We start from the raw sequence: 19,010 nt of genomic DNA, 5'->3' as shown, positions 1-19,010 counted from the left end.
ACTCGGCATACCTAGCTCTACTCGTCTATTAGTTCCAGTAGCCGTCTTCGAAGTACACCTTCAGGTCACTCCATCAAGTCCGGAGGTAAGGTCTCAACATAACTAACAAAACGAGCCCAAACTCGGCATACCTAGCTCTAATCGTTTATTAGTTCCAGTAGCCGTCTTCGAAGTACACCTTCAGGTCACTCCATCAAGTCAGAAACTAAATATGAAATTTATAATCCCATAAGTATAAAATCTATAAATAAAATAAATGCGTGAAGGATCAAGTTTATTAGGTGAAATATTTTGTATTCGTACAGTGATCTTTTCGTAAACGAGGAGCTGCTTACAAGCGTCACAGTGTCTACTCACAACGGCGGCTGAGCGCAGACTAAATTACTAAAATATTTCATTACAAATTGTGTTGCAATAATTCAAGGTAGTGACAAATAAAATAACCCTTATTTCAATGCAATAAGTATCACGCGTTACAGCTAAATATGTGAAAAAATAAGATTTGATTTTAATTTTTTTCTCAGCCTATTTGTAACATTTTGATAGTTTTATCTAGTACCTTTTTGAGTTAGACATGTCTACTTACTTAAAATATTTTTAAATAAATCAATTTGTTTTATTAAATACAAGAAAAATGTTCGTTTATTCAGCACGATATTGTCAATTTTGGGTGAAGAGGCAACGGAAATTATTTTTTTCAATATTATAAACCAAAATTTTCGACTTAAAATATAGTACCATTTAAAGATTAAGGAGTAATCTATTTATGGTAATTATTAGTTAAATTTGGTTTTGTACTATTTCGCCGCAAAATGCACCGAAAAACTGCGTATTTTTGTCAGATTCGTAAACGCGTCCTTAAACAATAAAGTCAATTTGTTCATATTATCAATATACATAGTATATTATTTGAAAATTAACAATGTCAAAGCTTAGTTTAATATTGTAGCAAGTATACATAGTATATTGGAGCAATAAATACCCCAAACTTGTTTTGATAACATCAAAGCAATAATTCAGTTTTTTATGTAATTGATACGTCCTCGGCACATTAATTTCATTGTGACGATAAATGCAATAATTCAAAATATGTAAATTTAATTAAATACTAGATTTCCGCCCGCGGCTTCACCCGCGTTTTCAAAGGAAAACCCGCATAGTTCCCGTTCCCGTGGGATTTCCGGGATAAAACCTATCCTATGTGTTAATCCAAGTTACCCTCTATATGTGTGCTAAATTTCATTGTAATCGGTTCAGTAGTTTTTACGTGAAAGAGTAACAAACATCCATACATCCATACATCCATACTTACAAACTTTCGCCTTTATAATAGTAGTAGGATAACTTATTTACAGCCCTAACCACCAAACTGCACACTTGGTCACGCGTGAGCACCCCAGCCGGATACTTACCTCTTTTACGCAACATTAGCTTGTGTAGACTTACGTGTCCACTTATTCATTGATTCGTCAGGGTTTTCACTGTTGCGAAATTAATATTGTCACATCACAATGCACATAATTTCAAATATTGGAACTGATTCTTATTGCAAAATATAACCTAAAAATGTGTTACAATATCAATACTCAATTATGGTGTATTGTAAGATTTGTGATTGTATATTTCAAAGCCTTTTTTCGGTCAGAATAGCGCAGTTGAATGAAATTATTTTTGCGAGGAGATAATTTTGGCAGTAAGTTAGTGTAGGTACCTACTGTTATCTGAAAAATATCACACCACGACTAAAAGCTAGTGTACAACAGAAACTTGTTATGTAGATCAATATTTTGCACCACAACGACCTTAACAAGGTTTCAATTAATAATTCAACACGTTTATTACAATTTATTAATTAATATAAGATATATTATAACAAAACTTACAACAACAGTCTTCAGAAGGTCGTTTTTGTTGTTTACAAACACTTTTCATATATTTAAATACGGGATGTTTAACATAAATACTAACTTAAGTTATTCAGGCAAACGACTTACTTAATTCTTACTTATGCAGTCCTAGATTGTAATGTGTAATTATTGTAACTGCTTAGTTCCACAAAAACCTCATTAATGATGTTAAGTCGTAATTATGAAATAGAGGAAGTAGTATTAATAGTCAATTGTACCTAATCATGATTTTTAATAGTGAAAATTTGCTTGGAGTTTCTCTTTTAAGTGTTATGAGTTTCCAGTATTTTATTACGTTACGAAAATTAAGTCTTGTTCATTTTTAACCGACTTCAAAAAAAAGGAGAAGGTTATCAATTCGGCCGGTATGTTTTTTTTTTTTTTTATGTATGTACACCGATTACTCCGTGGTTTCTGAACCGATTTACGTGATTCTTTTTTTGTTCGATGTGGGATGGTGTCGAATTGGTCCCATAAAAATTTTATTCGGATAGGCCCAGTAGTTTTTATTTTAAATGAGCATTTTTGTCTGTATTTGTAAATGTTGCAAGTGCAAGTTTGAAGTCGGTTGTTTTTAACGCAGTTATTGACTTGTCTGATGAAGAGAAATCAAAAAGCTCTCAGACTTATACATTAAAGTCTGATAGTCTTCTTTATTGTCAAGGAAATCATATATTAGGGTTTATATAAAATTTTAAGGCAATTCTTCAAAGGCAAATCTTCTCTACAATGTAATAAGCAGTAAAATTTTTTGTACTAGAGCAATGAGCTATTGTTATTTTATATTTACAAAACAGATTATAAAAAATAAAAATATTGTGTACGGATAGAAAGTTAAATAAAAGTATATTAACAATAATTATTTATATAAAATGTTATTAAAATTACGTAAATTAACTTAATGAAGGCATTCATATTAATAGAGCTAATATATTTATTAAGGTAATTATTATATTTACATTAATTTGAGTGGTTTCGTGTTTATTAAATTATGTATAAACTCTAAAATATTGTAATTGTGAAGACTAAAGATTTTGGACGGATTTTTAAATCACCATTTATAACAATATTTTGAACTCTACATAGAGCGTGATTATGCCTGACCAATCAAACCGTATTTGCCCTGAATAAATCGAGATTTAATTTGTATTTGCGATTTCTAAATGAATAGTAATTATTGTATTCGCGTAAAATCAAATACAAGAAATCGTGTTAATAGTATTATCTACGAGTACATTATATAAACAGGATGCACCAATTAAATTGAAGTGTAGTTAAATAACCTTGATTATTCGTGATTTATTGTCATGGCAACATTCGACATCGTAAAAGAATGTAAAGGTTATTAATGTCATGATTGTAAAGATGTACTGATTCATATTTTTTTTTTAATATTTTTACTAGCTGCGCCACGTGGTTTCACGCGCTTGGCTCCGCTCATGTTGGTCTGAGCGTGATCTAATGGCTGGTTCACACTTTGATTAGTGCGAGTGCAGGTGATGAGTAGTACTACGTGTGGACAGCGACTGTTTAGTGCGAGTGTTTAGTAGGCTGTGTAGTAAAGTGAATAGAAGCGTGTTCTATTTTTTTGCGAGTGGACTGCGAGTAGCCACGTCCCGCGCGCCCTCCCTTCCCCCTCACTCGCAGTGTGCCTGCCTAAACACGTCTGGACAGGAGTGTTTAGTGTTTAGTGTTTAGCGTAGTGTGTAGCGTCGCGAATTTCACCATTGTCCTGCACTCGCACTAATCACCTGCACTCGCAGTTGAATTGGACACTACTCGCACTACACACCTGCACTCACACTAATCACCTGCACTCGCACTAATCAAAGTGTGAACCAGCCTTAACACAGAAATTTTTTTCAAATCGGCCAGTAGTTGCTGAGATTAGCGCGTTCAAAAAAACAAACTCTTCAGCATTATAATATTAGTATAGATTGATTTAAATTTTAAATCGTTAAACCAACAATTAACTTTATTTCGTTTATCTATAAACAAATCTCATCTAAATGGTTTAGTGAACCAAAAAAACGTTACAAACAACATCAATTTTATTATTATAACGGTTATATTGATTTAAGATAACGGATCCGAAGCAAAGGCCGATTTTTCATCACGCGGCTTTAAGCCAGCTGAGCGTGTAAGACTTCGAAGTTCGAACTCATAACCGTAACATTACATGAACGAAAATAATTTATAACTAGTCACATTCCTTGGTATAACATTGTTTTATTACAAGCGGATAAAGATATTTTATTTGCTAAGCAATATGCGCATAAATTCATGCTTGGTAGTTGATATGGGATTTCATTTTGTGTATTAGATCAACTTATAAGCTTCTCATAAGTGTCAAATTTATTTCTTTTCTAACGTAATTGTGTGATTGAATAACGAGCATCTAAATAAGCATACTTTCACATTTATAATATTAGTAGGATAAGCAAACGAAGTTCGCTTTCATTTCTGTCATACTGACTAGGTACTCTAGCTGGGTTCATCTGCATTGAACTGTTATTTATATTTTATGTTAAGATAATAAATGTAGAGCCATTTGAAATTTTTCCTAATCTGTGAAGGGGAATTTTTAAAGTGAAACTTCTTTAGGCGCGTTCAGTAAAATTGCAAGGTTGCGTCATGGCCATACCGTCACGTCATGGAGTAAGGCGAAGATTTTGGTATCTTAGAATCTTGCCATAGAAGTTTTACTTCTGACACGTGTGCTCGGCACACAGGCTCTTTTTTATTTAAGACGTGCAATCACCCCTTAAACTAAGTTGCACACAGATTAATTGGCTCGTAAATTAAAAATAATATGATATTTATTTTCAGGTAAATTAGTTAGCGACGATGAAGACGGCCAGTCTGTCGTAACCACACCTTCGATAAAAGAAGTGCGACCAACTACGACTGCTGCAACTCCGACAAGATCGACTCCAAGAATAAACGAAAATAAGACAGTCGAAATTACCACAGAGCAAAATGAAGTAACCGAAACAATAGTTAAACCTAAGCCTAGACTACTTAATTTAAACGTAGACGAGTTACAAAATTTTGCCAATGCATTGCACAACCAAACAAACCAGAGAGAACCAAAGAAGAATATAGATGATTTAAGTGATGTAAATATGGACGGCGATGATGATGATGAGCCTCCGAAAATATTGGTACAAGAAAGAAAACAAAATCACATTCCGGATAAATTTTATTCCAATCTTCAAGCGCCGTTTCATCCTATGCTTAATATGGATAAATCTGATGAGATAGAAACTTGCAAAGTGAACGAAGTAACGTATAAGGTATGTACCTACCTAATATGTAATTGTAATAACTTGTGTTGTAATTCCACGATTGCGTTGATGTCCTACTCGCTCATAATAACGATGCTATTTATGAAATGTTGCTATTTGAAGTATTTGCGGACAAACAAATATTTTCAAACAAGCCAAAATGGGGTATTGGTAACTCGCGAATTGTTATGTATTGGTAAACATTTAGAATGAGACCAAATTGTTTGATAAGCAAACCTAATTGATCAACTTTGCTAAGAATTTACAAACATGTTTGTTGAATTCATGGATTATTACGCTAACAATATGAGGAAGGGGTTGTATGTTAAGCATCTATAGCATTATTTTTACTTTTACTTCATACATCTATAGCATTATTATATTTACTTTTACATCATAACTACTCTTTTTTACTTTGACTATTTATTACTGTTGCTCATAGTCGTAGTAATTTCTTTTGCGTTTTATAGTAAATGACAAATCTATTTTAGAACTATTATAGTTCCTCACCACATAGCAACGCAAAACATATTTCACACAAGACTCTCGTCTCGTCATTCTGAAATGTGACTTACTCTTTTTTCGGCTAAAACTGTACATTTCGGTAGCTTGGCGAGAGAATGGACAGAGGCTGCGAGGAAACCTGCGAGTGCGCGCCCGGAGGCGTGTTTGAATGTTCGCCGCGGTGCAAGCACCCGTACATTCGCAGAGGCAGACGTATAAACGATCCTTTGTGCTTCGAGTCGCCGGTTGATGAATGCTGCTCTATTATGGCATGTGCTACTAATAATGGAGGTGGGTTTTTGGATTCTAAATTTCTGAGATATTTGTTTCAGGAAATAAATGTGTGGTTAACGAAAAAATTTGATGCTAATTTTGAGGATAGTTTTGTGTTTATTTTAGTCTTAGATGGTTTAAATTCACACATTTAAACCTGTTAGAACTCGAGGTGTATTGCTAATTAAAATATTGCACTATCTAAACAGTAATAAAATTTGCACCTTAAAAATAGGTACAACAAATGCGTCACTACAAAAAACGATTCTCTCACTATCTTATATTCTAATTTATTTATATCATACATCATACATTCAGTTTATAGCGGATTTTTAATATTTTCAGATTTAAAACCGACATCATTAGAAATCTGTCGCTATGGTAACGACACCTACCACGTAGGTGCTAAGTGGAACATCGGCTGCGAACAGACTTGCACCTGTGAACGAAACTCCATAGTCACTTGCAAGCCGAGGTAAATTTATTTTATAGTGTTGAACCGGTATTTGTGTAAATAAATGAGTATAATGTTATAACCGCGTTGCGATGTTTATGTTTATGTGATCTAAGCTGTTAACATAGTTATTTTTTTATTTATTTATACATACAAGTTTTTAAAGATGTTCTTTTATTTTTTGTTGTTTTGTACTAATTTAATGTAAGAACATGATGTTTGCAAACTCTTGAATGAGCTTAGTAGTTTTTCATTTAACTTTCTGATATGATTAATTAATATTACACATATTTCATATATGTAAAAACAAAAGCCAATTTTAAACTCAATACAAATTGTCAATTAAATCAGCAAATTAAAATAACTAATTATTTCAGATGTCAACGCATAACGCAATCAGACAGATGCATAAACGTGCAGGACCCGAACGACGCGTGTTGCGAAATACAGATCTGCGACGTGTCACAAGACGTGCACGAGGAGCCCATGGATAATGTCACTGTTTCCACATCTACTACTCAGGTATTATTAGATTATTTATTATTAACCAATTATAGGATGGTCGTGGAAACGATTACCCTTTAACTGATTTAAAACTCAGTGTCGTGTTTTTAAGTAAAATGGCAAAGGCAGTTTTGAGGCGGTTTTGAGTTTTAACTTTTAAATAACATAATCCTATAGGAAACTGTGAAAGTAAGAGGGTAAAGAGACGGTATTGACAAAATAATCATTGATTTTCATTGTATATTTGTGTTATATTAAAGATTTTCTTCCACTAGGCACCGGCAAATGAGCAAAATTCAATGGAAACTCCGAAATCTACAATGCGTCCACTGGTCTTATTAGAACCAATAGGCTCCATCAAAGTACTACAAAACAACAGCGTTCAAGTTAATCTCATACATCCCAATGATACGGAAGACCCTATCCACTTATTGCTCAGTAGTGATGGAGGAAAATCCTACAAAGATGTCGAACTAAGATATTCAAATCTAATACTAAATTTGGAAGGTGGTAAAGATTATATTTTGAAAACAAAAGAAACCGGAACGAAATTCAACTTCACTATAACAGCATCTGATGTTGGTAATGAACTACCTGATGAGGAACTATACAATGTTACAAAAGATGGATGTTATCACGACGGACAATTTTACGCAGTTGGTTAGTATTCATTAATGTTTAAATTAAAATTAAATGAGAGAGATATAAATCTGACAGTTACTAATACATACGCAACTACATTCGTTAAGCTTATACTTATTAATTATCTATTCATAACATCAGTTAAGCATAACAGTTACATTTATATTGCTCAATACAACCGATTAGGATACAACAATCGACTTTCGAGCGCGCGAAAGCGTTAGTAAAGTATTAATTACTAATTCATTAATGCGAATACAGTGTGGTCTAAATGCATACTAATTTACAGGCGAAGAATTTAACATAGGATGCACGGAACTATGTGAATGTACTGGGCAAGATACGCGTGAATGTGCGCCTTTACATTGTCCGAATCACGTTGGATTGGAGTTAGTGTCCAAAGGTTGTGTGAAATGGGCTCCTAATCCTCCGCCGCAGCCGCCGAACTGCTGTCCTCGTACTGCTAGATGTTTGAGTGATGGGACTTGTCATTATAAGGGAGTTGCGTAAGTAGAAATTTTAAATCAAATTAAGTTTCTGGTAAGTATAATAATTCCTAATTTAAAATTGTCAAATTGTTTCATGTGGCTGAAGTAATAGTAGTAATAGTTAATAGATTAAATTTATAGTGATTCAGAAATAAAACTCTTTTTGTACTTAAACATTTTATTGGACAATCAAAGCTTTACAAGATAATTTTCCAGGATACCCAATTGGAGTGAGGTACCAATCGCACTATCGGGGTGCGAACAACACTGCTTTTGCGAGAATGGAGAACTGGACTGTCAAGAAGCATGTAGCCCACTACCACCGCTACCTCCACAAACATTAAGATGTCCGCCCATGCATCGACCGGCACCAGTAAATATATCTAATGACGAAGACTGCTGCAAGGAATGGGGTTGCGTGCCACATGGTAAAACAATTTTATATTAACCTTCAATTTCATATGTATATTTACCATTATCATTTGCATACTCATTGTCATACAAAACATTGCATAGATTTATAATTAGCTAAGTACAGTCATCGTGGTTGTCAGTACTTCCATTCATCAACATTATTAATAACTCCATATCACGTCACGCATGTTGAATTTCACAGTAACAATTGCTTATTTATTGCATGTTTAATCATTCATCACTCATTACTTACAGCTGGGAACACGAACGCATCGGCTTTACAAAACCATTTTACACCGTCTCATTTAGAGAACATTCATTATGTTACGCCAATAACGCCGGTGCTACCTACAACCGCTACATTTGTCTTACCAACGCCCCCCCATACCACAGAAGCAATGAATTTCAATAAGCGATTGAACGTAGGGAATTTCGATTTTTATAAACGATTACGTCCTCTGAAGTCAGGCATTCCGAAATATTTGAAGTCCACAACTACGCTTACTGTTAACAATACTTATTCAGACTCAACTGAATATACTGGTCATAAGGACCCTATGAATATTACAGTATTTACACCAGATGATGAACAACATAATGCAAATTCTCACTTTCGTCAAAATATTCATTTACTAACACCTCCCAAAGGTGACAAAGGTGATGTTAAAGAAAGAACAATGAAACCAGCTCCTAAAAAATCTCATTCTGGCCATGCAATTGTCTCACACGACCGAGCTCCTCTTAAGCAATCAATACATAAAACCGAATCTCCCGGTAAAATGCAACAACACAATCAATATTCTGCTATTAATAATGCACATTTTCCTAATAAATATAACATGGTAATAAAAACCCATGAACACTCTCCTATTAGAAAAGTACCCATTTCTCAAGTCAAGAATCTGAATTTCTTTTCACCAGAATTTAATAAAAAGATAGTTTTCAATCCCCTTGATACACCTCATAATGATGCAGATATGGTTGATGGTGTCGATAGTAAATATCTCTTTGAACCCTCGCGTAATAAATCAAACGATATGAATTCGTATTCATCCACATATCATTCAAAATCACACCCCAGTTCAAACAATCATATCATCCAAAATAGTCAAGGAAAGTATGTGACTATATTACGCAATAAAGACGTGCAATCCATCAAATCAAACGCTGTAGAAACTGCTTCATGGAAACCAGATATTCTTAAACATTTACTTAAAAAGGATCCAAATCCCTACGAAACAGTTTTACTGAGAGCCCTTCCTAAAACACAAATGCATTCAGCAATTAAAAGTTCGATTAGTAATCCAAGCAATCCTGTGGTAAAATATTCTACTATCGATCTTGAAAATATTCTTAGCCAAATGGAAATAGAGTCAGAAGTAAACAGAAACCTTGGAAGATCAGCTGAAAAGAGCCGAACAACCGCGGCAGGTCAGTGACCTCGCCTTGGTGTCACTTCTAATCTTATGTGTAGATGGCTGTTTTCTATCTCTGTTCTGTCTACAAAATAAGATTATTCATAAATTTATAGCATTTAAATCTAGGAACTATTTTATTAACTTGTTTACCACTTTTCCTTTTGCACACCATCTCATTTTACGTCACATTATTTAATTAGTGTTTTTTTATATTCTTTTTATTTTTAACTTAAATGAAATAATAATTACAGGTCAATTACCGCCAGGATTCCCAGGAAAGCAGCCACCAGGCTTCCTTCCTACTATTCCCCCTGATAATCGATATCCATCTGAAGACAATCCATTAGAAGATTATGAGCAGAATAATATTCGCCGGCCCATTGACAATCCTTTGGAGCCTGCATTAGCTGGCCTTCCACCTGGCTTGCCTCTACCTAGTTTCGGGGAAGAAAATAAAAAGCTAACAGTGATATCTTTGCAATCGGATTCACCGACGAGTATCAAAATGTTGTTTGGACTGCCTCCTGTTTTAGTCGGTTTGCGTGGAAGTGTAGACTTGAGATACACAGATACAGAGTAAGTTATATACTTTTATACATTCCTTAAATCAATCAAGGAAATATAATGTTTTAAGAATGTCTAGTATATTTTATAATTAATGATCTATTCTTTTTTAGCGATGACGATGTTGGTCAGTGGTATTCACAAGTTTTCGCACCAGCTGATGAAATATTAACCACACCTCGGCTGGAATTCCGATTGAGTGGTCTGAAGCCTTCCACAATGTATAGAATACGCGGGAAATTGTATCTACATAATCTACCAGTTGAGCCTGAAAGTAAAATTTATACTATTCGGACTCAAGACTTGCCATCTGTAAGTAATACTACTAGGTAATAACTATTAATTATAGTTTTCAGCTATAGAGTATATTAATCGTTATGTTCTCTTGAACGTTTTAGACGGAGCCAGCAGAAGAGAAACGTAGAGAAATAGACTGTAAGTTGAGGGTAGTTGATGTCAATGATACTACGGCCCACCTTACGTGGAGACACTTCACAGAGGAGGAGCTTCAGTTTATAGATGGAGTTCAAGTAAGGTAAGAATAGACAATAAATTCAGATATTTTGTATTTAAATTAGTACATAATTTAGGGATGTCCTACAAATATGCTGTCACTTTTTATAAACGAGAAAATATTTTTCTTTTCATCTTTTTTCGAAAATATTTTGATACTTACGCAATATCAAACCAATGTATAGTGCTGAAAATCGGTTTAGCCGCTAATGTCGTAATTAAAATGTTGCATCCATTAGTGGAATAACTACTTTCACGAGAGATTTTTGATAATTAGATGACATACGTATCAATTATGACCCTATTTTACGTAATATTATATTTTCACTATTTAATATTTTCCAGATACCGTCCTGTCGGTACACCGATATATAGCATGACAGAGTTACTCCATCACAGTCGTTCAGCAGCAGACCTTATAGATCTACGTCCTGGCAGCAAATACGAGGCTTCTATGGTTCTGATCCCACCCACTCGGTCTGCTACAGAACTGTTTGATTCTGGCCGTGTAGAATTTGTTACATCTCCTTATATTGGTATGTATTTTCGTATGTTATTTATCTGTAATGTTTGAAATAATCTGTAGTTATTTAAAGTGATTTTTTATTGCTGATTGTGAAATTCTGATATGTTCTTTATAGAAGATAAGACATGACATGAGAGAACATCATATTGCGCCTTGACATTGTTATAATAAACATAAAAATATCATTGAATAAATATAAATTATACTGTAATTACGTCCATAAGCAATTAGTTAACAACGATGCGAGCGTAACATAATAAATTGCTTTTTATTCCTTTAAAAATGTTCGCTCGCGATTTATACTACTTATAATTGTACAATAAATTGTTTAACAACTGTAAACCAATAACTCCTAACTTTTAGATCCATACAACTGGACGGTAACAGTAGAAGCGCGTACCGTCGGCTCTGAAGCGGCTGAACTTACGTGGCGCGGTGTACCCTCGCCCGCGGAGCGCTGGGTGCGGGTGTACCGAGCTGCGCACGCGTGTGGAGCGAGGAAGGAACATGACGACTTTAGATTGGCTACAAGGGACCTGCCACCGGCTATCACTTTGATTGGCTTGGAGCCGAACTCTAGGTAAGTCAAAGATAGAACACGTGCGTGGGGCGCTGAGTGCGGTTGTACTTAACACGAAAAGGAACTTGACGAATTTAGACTGGCCAAAAGATATCCTAGTTTTAATCTTGTATTAAATCATTACTTATATTGATAGTTATAACTACTAATTACTAAATGATATATTTTTACAGGTGTCGTGTATGGCTTGAACTGTTTTTGACGAATGGAAAAGTTAAAACTAGCAATGTGTTGGAAATACACACGAAATCTTTGGATTCGCCAGAGCCAGTTGACAGTAAGTATTCCTTCTTATGACGACTTACGCCAATTTTTATAGACTATTTTTGTAACTCAAACTCATTAATATTTCCCACCTTTCTATTTGGTTAACTGTTTAATCAACAATGACTAGGTACAACTACTTTTTCTCCAATTCACCTATCATTATTTCTACATACAATACCTTTTTTTTTTTTTTTCAAGTGGGGAAATCTTGCCTAAGATACCCACGGCTCCCGGGGAAGGAGCCGTGGGTTATGTCGGATTCCTACCGACTAAAACCCCACCGTGTACCAGCGCGCTGCTTTAGACGGGATGCGGGTACATATTCGCAATCTTCCGCATGTCCCGCCCAGCAGTTGCCCGTTTCCAGGCCCTACTTACAATACCTACTCCAAATTAAAAATATATAATAAAAAAAGGATAGACAGCTATAATATCATTATATCGCATTTAATAAATCCTCCACTTTAATTTCTTTTACTCTTGACTTTCACTTTCGTGTAGAACATATCTACAATTTTTTAAACATTTCAGTTCCTAAGAGAAATACTCAATTTATTTCAGACGAAATAGAAGCATCGTCAATAGCGGGTAGTCGTGGCGCGCCCCGGGGTGACTACTACGGTGCGCTCGTGATCGTCGGCGTTGTAGCCGCGCTGGGAGCACTCACATCTGTATTGTTGCTGCTCGTTGTGATTAGACGACACCGCCCGCACTCCGTGCCGATCACACGTAAGTGTACATATATAATAAATTAATTATTGGGGAATATTATGAGTATAATAGCTAGTGATAGTGGGCGTCATAGCCGCGCTGGGAGCACTCACATCTGTATTGTTGCTGCTCGTTGTAGTTAGACGACACCGCCCGCACTCCGTGCCGATCACGCGTGAGTATAATTTTATTGAATATAATCAAACAAGTGTAGAAAATAAATTATAATAGCTCGTTATGACTGCGCTAGGCGCATTCACATCAGAGTTGTTGTTACTCGCTGTGGTGAGGTGACGTCAGAATTATACCTTTATTAACAAAATTGTTTCTCCGTTTAATAAATATAAATGTTTAGTAAATATAAATATAAATGTTTATAAATTGCGTAACGACTATACCGATTTAGAAAATTCACTAGTAGAAAAATTTTCAGTATCATAGGCTAGAAGAAATACAAAATAATTTAAAATTTGTCCAACAAACCCAGTTTCACTTACTACACGTTGTTTTCAGCTGTGCCAACAGCTCCCCGCGAGTCGTCTTTGCCCCCTTACGACAATCCAGCGTACAAATTGGAGTTACAGCAGGAAACAATGGGTAACATTTGCATTTAAAAATATAGATTAATGCTGCTAAAAAAATCTCTTCCATCCTGAATATTTAATAAGCTTTAGCATTAATTCATATTATTAATGATGGTTTTTACCTTACTGAACAAATACGATAAAAGTGTCCCTGAATTCATTCCATTCCATCTACATACTCCTAAATAAGCTGGACTACGGTCTAATATATTAATTCAGTTTCTAAATACTTAATACTTACTCCGTTATTTGATTTATTTTATTCTATATATCTAAAATTACATACAATAAAGCGTGTACATATGTACCGTCTGGTAAACCAGACCAACCAGAAAAAGATAATTTATTTTTGCCTATTTTCTTCCAGATCTTTGACAATTAAGCTCCCGTGGCCATACGAATGGGCTAAACGGGATTTCGGAAAGAGCAATCGACGTAGAGCGTCCAAACGGCCGGCCATATAATGAAATGGGGGTTTAATGTGTCCAAACATATTGTTATATGTAAATAATTATGGACAAAGTGTAAATGAAACATTGAAAAATACTTGGTGCAGAATAAAGATAGTGATAAAAGGAGGTAACAGCAGTGAATGTAAATTTGTTTATGAGCATTTGAATTTGAAATATTTTTTCTTCTCTTTTTCATTTGCTATGACTATGTTATTACTGTTGGATTTGTGAGTAAGATAGATATTCGTCAAATGCTAGTATTAGTGTTTAAGGCGATTATTTAATTAGAACTTTATGACATGATTTACAAACTATACATTTTCAATAATTATTTGTATTGACTATTAATTATATTTCACAAATATACATACGAGTGTATTTCCTTACACAATAGGTCTATGGTAAAATGTTTGATTTGAATAGCTCCTTTATTTATTAAATATTATTATTGAAAAAAAGTGCCTGAAAATTCGTATCATACTAGAAATGTAAATAATGTTGATATTATACTTAGTCTAATTAGAAGATAAGTATATTGTAAAAATAATAAGACTGTCTTTTCTTTCTTATTTTGTCCACACTACATTTCTTATTATTATTATTACCCACACTTGCAAATATTTAATTTGACAATTATTAATAAAAGATGAAAACAATAGGTATTATGTGAAACACCAATGAACATTATTTATGTAAATAGGGCAGATTTTAGCATAATATTAATTTTATTATTGACGTAAGAATTAAAAATGTCTATGTTACTTGGTATTTTTGAAAAGTGGCCGCTCTAATCAAGATGACGGACTTATATTAAAATAAACTTCGTTTTTTTTTGTATAATTCATCATATTTTTTCACAAATAAAGATTCACCGATGCAGATGTTACTTTGAACGAACTTTACAAAAACAGCTCAATGAATCTGTTTGTAAGAAATTTAGTTACCTAGTTGGGACAGTGAAAAAATAATAAATTTAATAGTTAAATCGTTGAAACCTGCCACTTGTTATTAATTACTTAAGCAATAAATTTTTATTTAAAACAACTGAGTTTTATTTTATTATTTAAACCAAATATCCGTCCTTTTTTAGCAGCACATCTTCCTTCTTTCCTTTTTTATCGTTTTTACGAGTGCCTACCTATGTATAAATGATAGACTGAGTTCTTATACTTAGGTAGGTACCTACTCTTACTTCTATAGGATGTACTAGCCGTGCCCCGCGGTTTTACCCGCATTACTCCGCTCCTGTTGGTTGTAGCGTGATGATAACATATATGTATATCCTTCCTCAATAACTGGGCTATCTAACTCCGATAGAATTTTTCAAATCGGACCGGTTCTTGAGATTGGCGTGTTCAAACAAACAAAGTCTTCAGTTTTATAATATTAGTATAGATATCATAAATGGGGGATAATTTAGTTATTTGTGGTTAAGAAAGGGAAAGGATATTAATTAGAAAAACATGTTTTAATTCAAATACAACACCAAATCACATTATATTTTCTATAATAATACATAATAGATTTCTCTTTATATGATTTTATGCACTTAACTACATTTGTAATTTGTATTAAAACTACTTTTATGCCCAATATAAAACTTTGTGATACTATTGATTATTAATATATTTGAATAAATTGCTTTTAATGGAAACGTTCAAAAATTTTGAAATATTATTATGTTTCTATAAAATGTTTCGTTTTAACGTTTGATGTTGGGCCCAAAAGGAAGATTACATTTTTTATAATTTATTTATAATTTTATAAATACATTTTTATGGTTCACACCGGTTATAAACCATAAAAATTCTTCAAATTTACTTCTTTGCTGGGTTTAAAGAAGTAAATTTGAATGTTGAATAAACAATATAATGAAAACTAAATCGTTTTGGTTACAGAATACATTAACTTGAAGTAAACTTTAAAATAATTAAAAAATATTCATTCCTTAAAATAGTTACAGTAAATCTTGCTCAACTTCTATTCAACATGATAATTACTTTTTTTTGTATTTTTCACTAAATATTGTTCACATACAGACCTGATATGTTACCTTTTTATGTTATTTATAGATTAATGCATGAAGAAGATGAACAACATTTCTGATGATTTGATAAAATGAATTTAAATTTAAACAAAATATATGATATTATTTTTTTCCTTTACTCGCATTATTTCTTATATTTTTAGGAGACCGAAGCATTAAGCATATATAAAAAAAAAAATAAAAAACATTTTAATGTCAATGTTTGCCAACGTGCATCCATTCATTATATTTGATACTTAATTTAAAGAAAAATAAAGATATTATTTTTACAACTAACGTGTGCCATAAGTTATAACATAGGAATATTAGTTTAATAATTATAATAATAAATTTCTTTCCCTTTTTTTACATAGATATACTGGCCGGATTTAAAAACATTTGGCCTCTTTTAATTGGTCATACGTAGTATTGCCATACGAAGCTCTGTTTTTTAAAACGTGCCAAAATTTGGAAAGGGAAAAATATATTAATTCATTTCTTGAAAGGATTGATTTTTTCTAAAACTTCATTGAAATCCGACAACAGAATAAAATATTAATAAGGCAGTGATAAAAAAGTTAAATAAAAATCACGTAATAATTATGCTGCTTATAGTTAATCTTAAAAATAAAATAAACATTTATATCTATTTTCATTTCAAGAGTTTAACATAATACTTTAGTATAATTTATTTAAGTTACATATTCTTTATAGATTGGAGGATATTCTAATACAATGGAATGGATGTTAATGCGAATATATATGTTATAACAAATCGACTAGTTCTTAGTATACTTTTAAATAAAAGCGGTACATTAAATTAACTCAACTAAAAAAGCTCAAGTTCAGAGAAATAAGTCCGTTATAAATAATAACTATGTATACATTTTAAATAAATAGACGATAAGTAGTTTAATAAGTAGTTATAAAAAATAAATAATTATTTAAGACTTATATAATTATTTATTTTTATAGCTTTAAGTGGAAAAAAAAACTTTGTTCACGGTAAAATAAAAAGTACAAGAACATCTTAGTAATTTATTACATTTGCCATTTTGAGTAAAATACATCGTAGCGTAGATAAATACTATAAAGATCGGGTATTTCTCAAGGAAGTAACCCGTTATGGAAGAGAAGAAACTAATTTCTATAATTCATGAAAACCAACAAAACAAGAAGATAGAGAGAAATAAAATTAAACCGACAATTATTAACGAAACCGAAGAACCAAATATCTACAGCCATTCATGACAAACATTTATTTGATAAAAAAGTTGAATCAACGTGAGTTGTTAGCTACACTGCGTGTTTAGTGTTGCCACGTTTTAGAAAGAGGAACAATCGACAACATTTTAACAAAATTTTCAGCAACATTCTTCCAACAATGTCGATCAACAATTTCTCAACAAATGATTACCATGAATATAAGGTTCTAGTAGCAAAAACAAAATATAAGAGTTCAAACTAAACAGCAATATTTAGGCTGCGGCGAAAGAAAATAAGTCACAACAGCGAAACAAATTAAATGAGCAGAATCGAAGAAAGCAAACACCTAAAATAGACAAAAAAACTAAACATAAACACTATATCATATTCATTTATGTCCGTGCGTTGTCTTCATGCGCTTTCAACGGCGAGCGGTTGTTGCGGCTACAGGTAAAGAAAAAAAGTTACAACTCAATAATAAAAAACGGAATCGAAGTTCGAACTAAATGGGAATTAAACAAAACTGCATATCAAAATAAAAATTAACCGAACAAAAAGGAAGGTAAAACAAAGCCACATTCGAAACTAAAAGCAAAGAAAGGGAGGTATCATATTATAGGTTTGTCACGAAAATCTTGTTCTCGTGCGCCTTCTTCATCTCGCTTGCAGGATGTGTCATGTAGCTGCAGCTAAACAAAAGAACTTAGGTTCTTTTAACCAATCAAAACCTAAACACAGAAAACGTAGAAAAAATAACGGAAGATATAAATAAATAGGATGTCATATACATTTATGTCCGTGCGTTGTCCTCGTGCGCCTTTTTCACGACGGCGAGCTTGGAGTGCGGGTCCTGCGGCTGCAGCTGCGCGTAGGGCGGCGCGCGCGAGCCGTGCAGCACCAGCGACCAGCCGCGCACCCAGCCCGACGCGCCGCTCGGGCCCCCCCCGCCGTTGAACCGCGCCTACACACATGTTCATTTAGTTCAATTTGATATTTTTGGTTTAATAGCATTCAAATGCTTTATAGGCGGGTCCCGCCTCGTGATCGAATTTTTTCTATCCATAATATAAAAATGAATCCCAACATGTGTTGGTAAGCGCATAACTTGAGAACGGCTCAACCGATTTCGATAATTCTTTTTTTATTATATTCCTTGAAGTACGAGGATGGTTCTTATGTAGAGAAAACGTAAATATGTACCACGGGCGAAGCCGGGGCGGACCGCTAGTTCTTTATAAATTTATATTTATGTTCATTTAGTATAATAATCCCGTCCGACTAGGGTCCTTCCGGCCTCCTCCACTAAACAAATAACCTGATATGACATTTATCTACTTATTCAATTATAAATAATATGGACCATCGAATAACATTTCGTGCTATATTTTTTGTTTTGTGCTTGGTATAAACTATAATATTATAATGTTATTAACACAAAACATTAAAATCATATAACCCGAGAATCACAATAAATAATTTTGAATTTGAATTTGATTTTAGAAAGCTTTTGTTTTAGGCCACCACAATCAACTAAGCTCCACTGCAGTTTCTTGCCGGTTCTTCTCCGTAGATACTGCTTTCCGAATCGGTGGTAAATTTTAAAATATGTAATGACGTTTCAAAAGTGCTTCTATAAGAAGTCTAATTGAATGAATAAATGTTTGAGTTTGAGTTTGAGTTTGCAGTACCG

At 33.4% G+C, this 19,010-nt stretch overlaps 2 protein-coding genes across 2 annotated transcripts in view; one reads left to right on the top strand and one right to left on the bottom strand.

Moving 5' to 3' along the window:
- Positions 1-14,141, top strand: part of sas (stranded at second transmembrane protein) — a 33,446-nt gene extending 19,305 nt beyond the window's left edge. Inside the window, exons 3-19 of the mRNA XM_090112621.1 lie at positions 4,737-5,203; positions 5,803-5,989; positions 6,317-6,446; positions 6,803-6,947; positions 7,205-7,589; positions 7,861-8,077; positions 8,276-8,487; positions 8,729-9,904; positions 10,143-10,467; positions 10,569-10,767; positions 10,854-10,990; positions 11,314-11,504; positions 11,858-12,074; positions 12,248-12,351; positions 12,903-13,070; positions 13,566-13,649; positions 14,004-14,141. Of these exons, the coding sequence (XP_089968747.1) occupies positions 4,737-5,203; positions 5,803-5,989; positions 6,317-6,446; positions 6,803-6,947; positions 7,205-7,589; positions 7,861-8,077; positions 8,276-8,487; positions 8,729-9,904; positions 10,143-10,467; positions 10,569-10,767; positions 10,854-10,990; positions 11,314-11,504; positions 11,858-12,074; positions 12,248-12,351; positions 12,903-13,070; positions 13,566-13,649; positions 14,004-14,011 (4,352 nt within the window). The 3' untranslated portion in view covers positions 14,012-14,141. The remainder of the gene's footprint in view (positions 1-4,736; positions 5,204-5,802; positions 5,990-6,316; positions 6,447-6,802; positions 6,948-7,204; positions 7,590-7,860; positions 8,078-8,275; positions 8,488-8,728; positions 9,905-10,142; positions 10,468-10,568; positions 10,768-10,853; positions 10,991-11,313; positions 11,505-11,857; positions 12,075-12,247; positions 12,352-12,902; positions 13,071-13,565; positions 13,650-14,003) is intronic.
- Positions 14,142-18,046: 3,905 nt separating this feature from the next.
- The window catches only part of amon (prohormone processing protease amontillado), a 41,369-nt gene continuing 40,405 nt past the window's right edge, over positions 18,047-19,010 (bottom strand). The window contains exon 14 of the mRNA XM_090112349.1: positions 18,047-18,281. Coding sequence (XP_089968475.1) covers positions 18,111-18,281 — 171 coding nt within the window. The 3' untranslated portion in view covers positions 18,047-18,110. The remainder of the gene's footprint in view (positions 18,282-19,010) is intronic.

Source organism: Colias eurytheme, chromosome 18, assembly GCF_061535395.1.
Source record: "Colias eurytheme isolate Ceu_HAF_F1 chromosome 18, ilColEury1 Martin Lab GWU primary, whole genome shotgun sequence".
Classification (NCBI taxonomy): domain Eukaryota; kingdom Metazoa; phylum Arthropoda; class Insecta; order Lepidoptera; family Pieridae; genus Colias; species Colias eurytheme.
The sequence above is the reverse complement of the archived record's forward strand: the minus strand, read 5'-3'. Positions and strand labels throughout refer to the sequence as shown.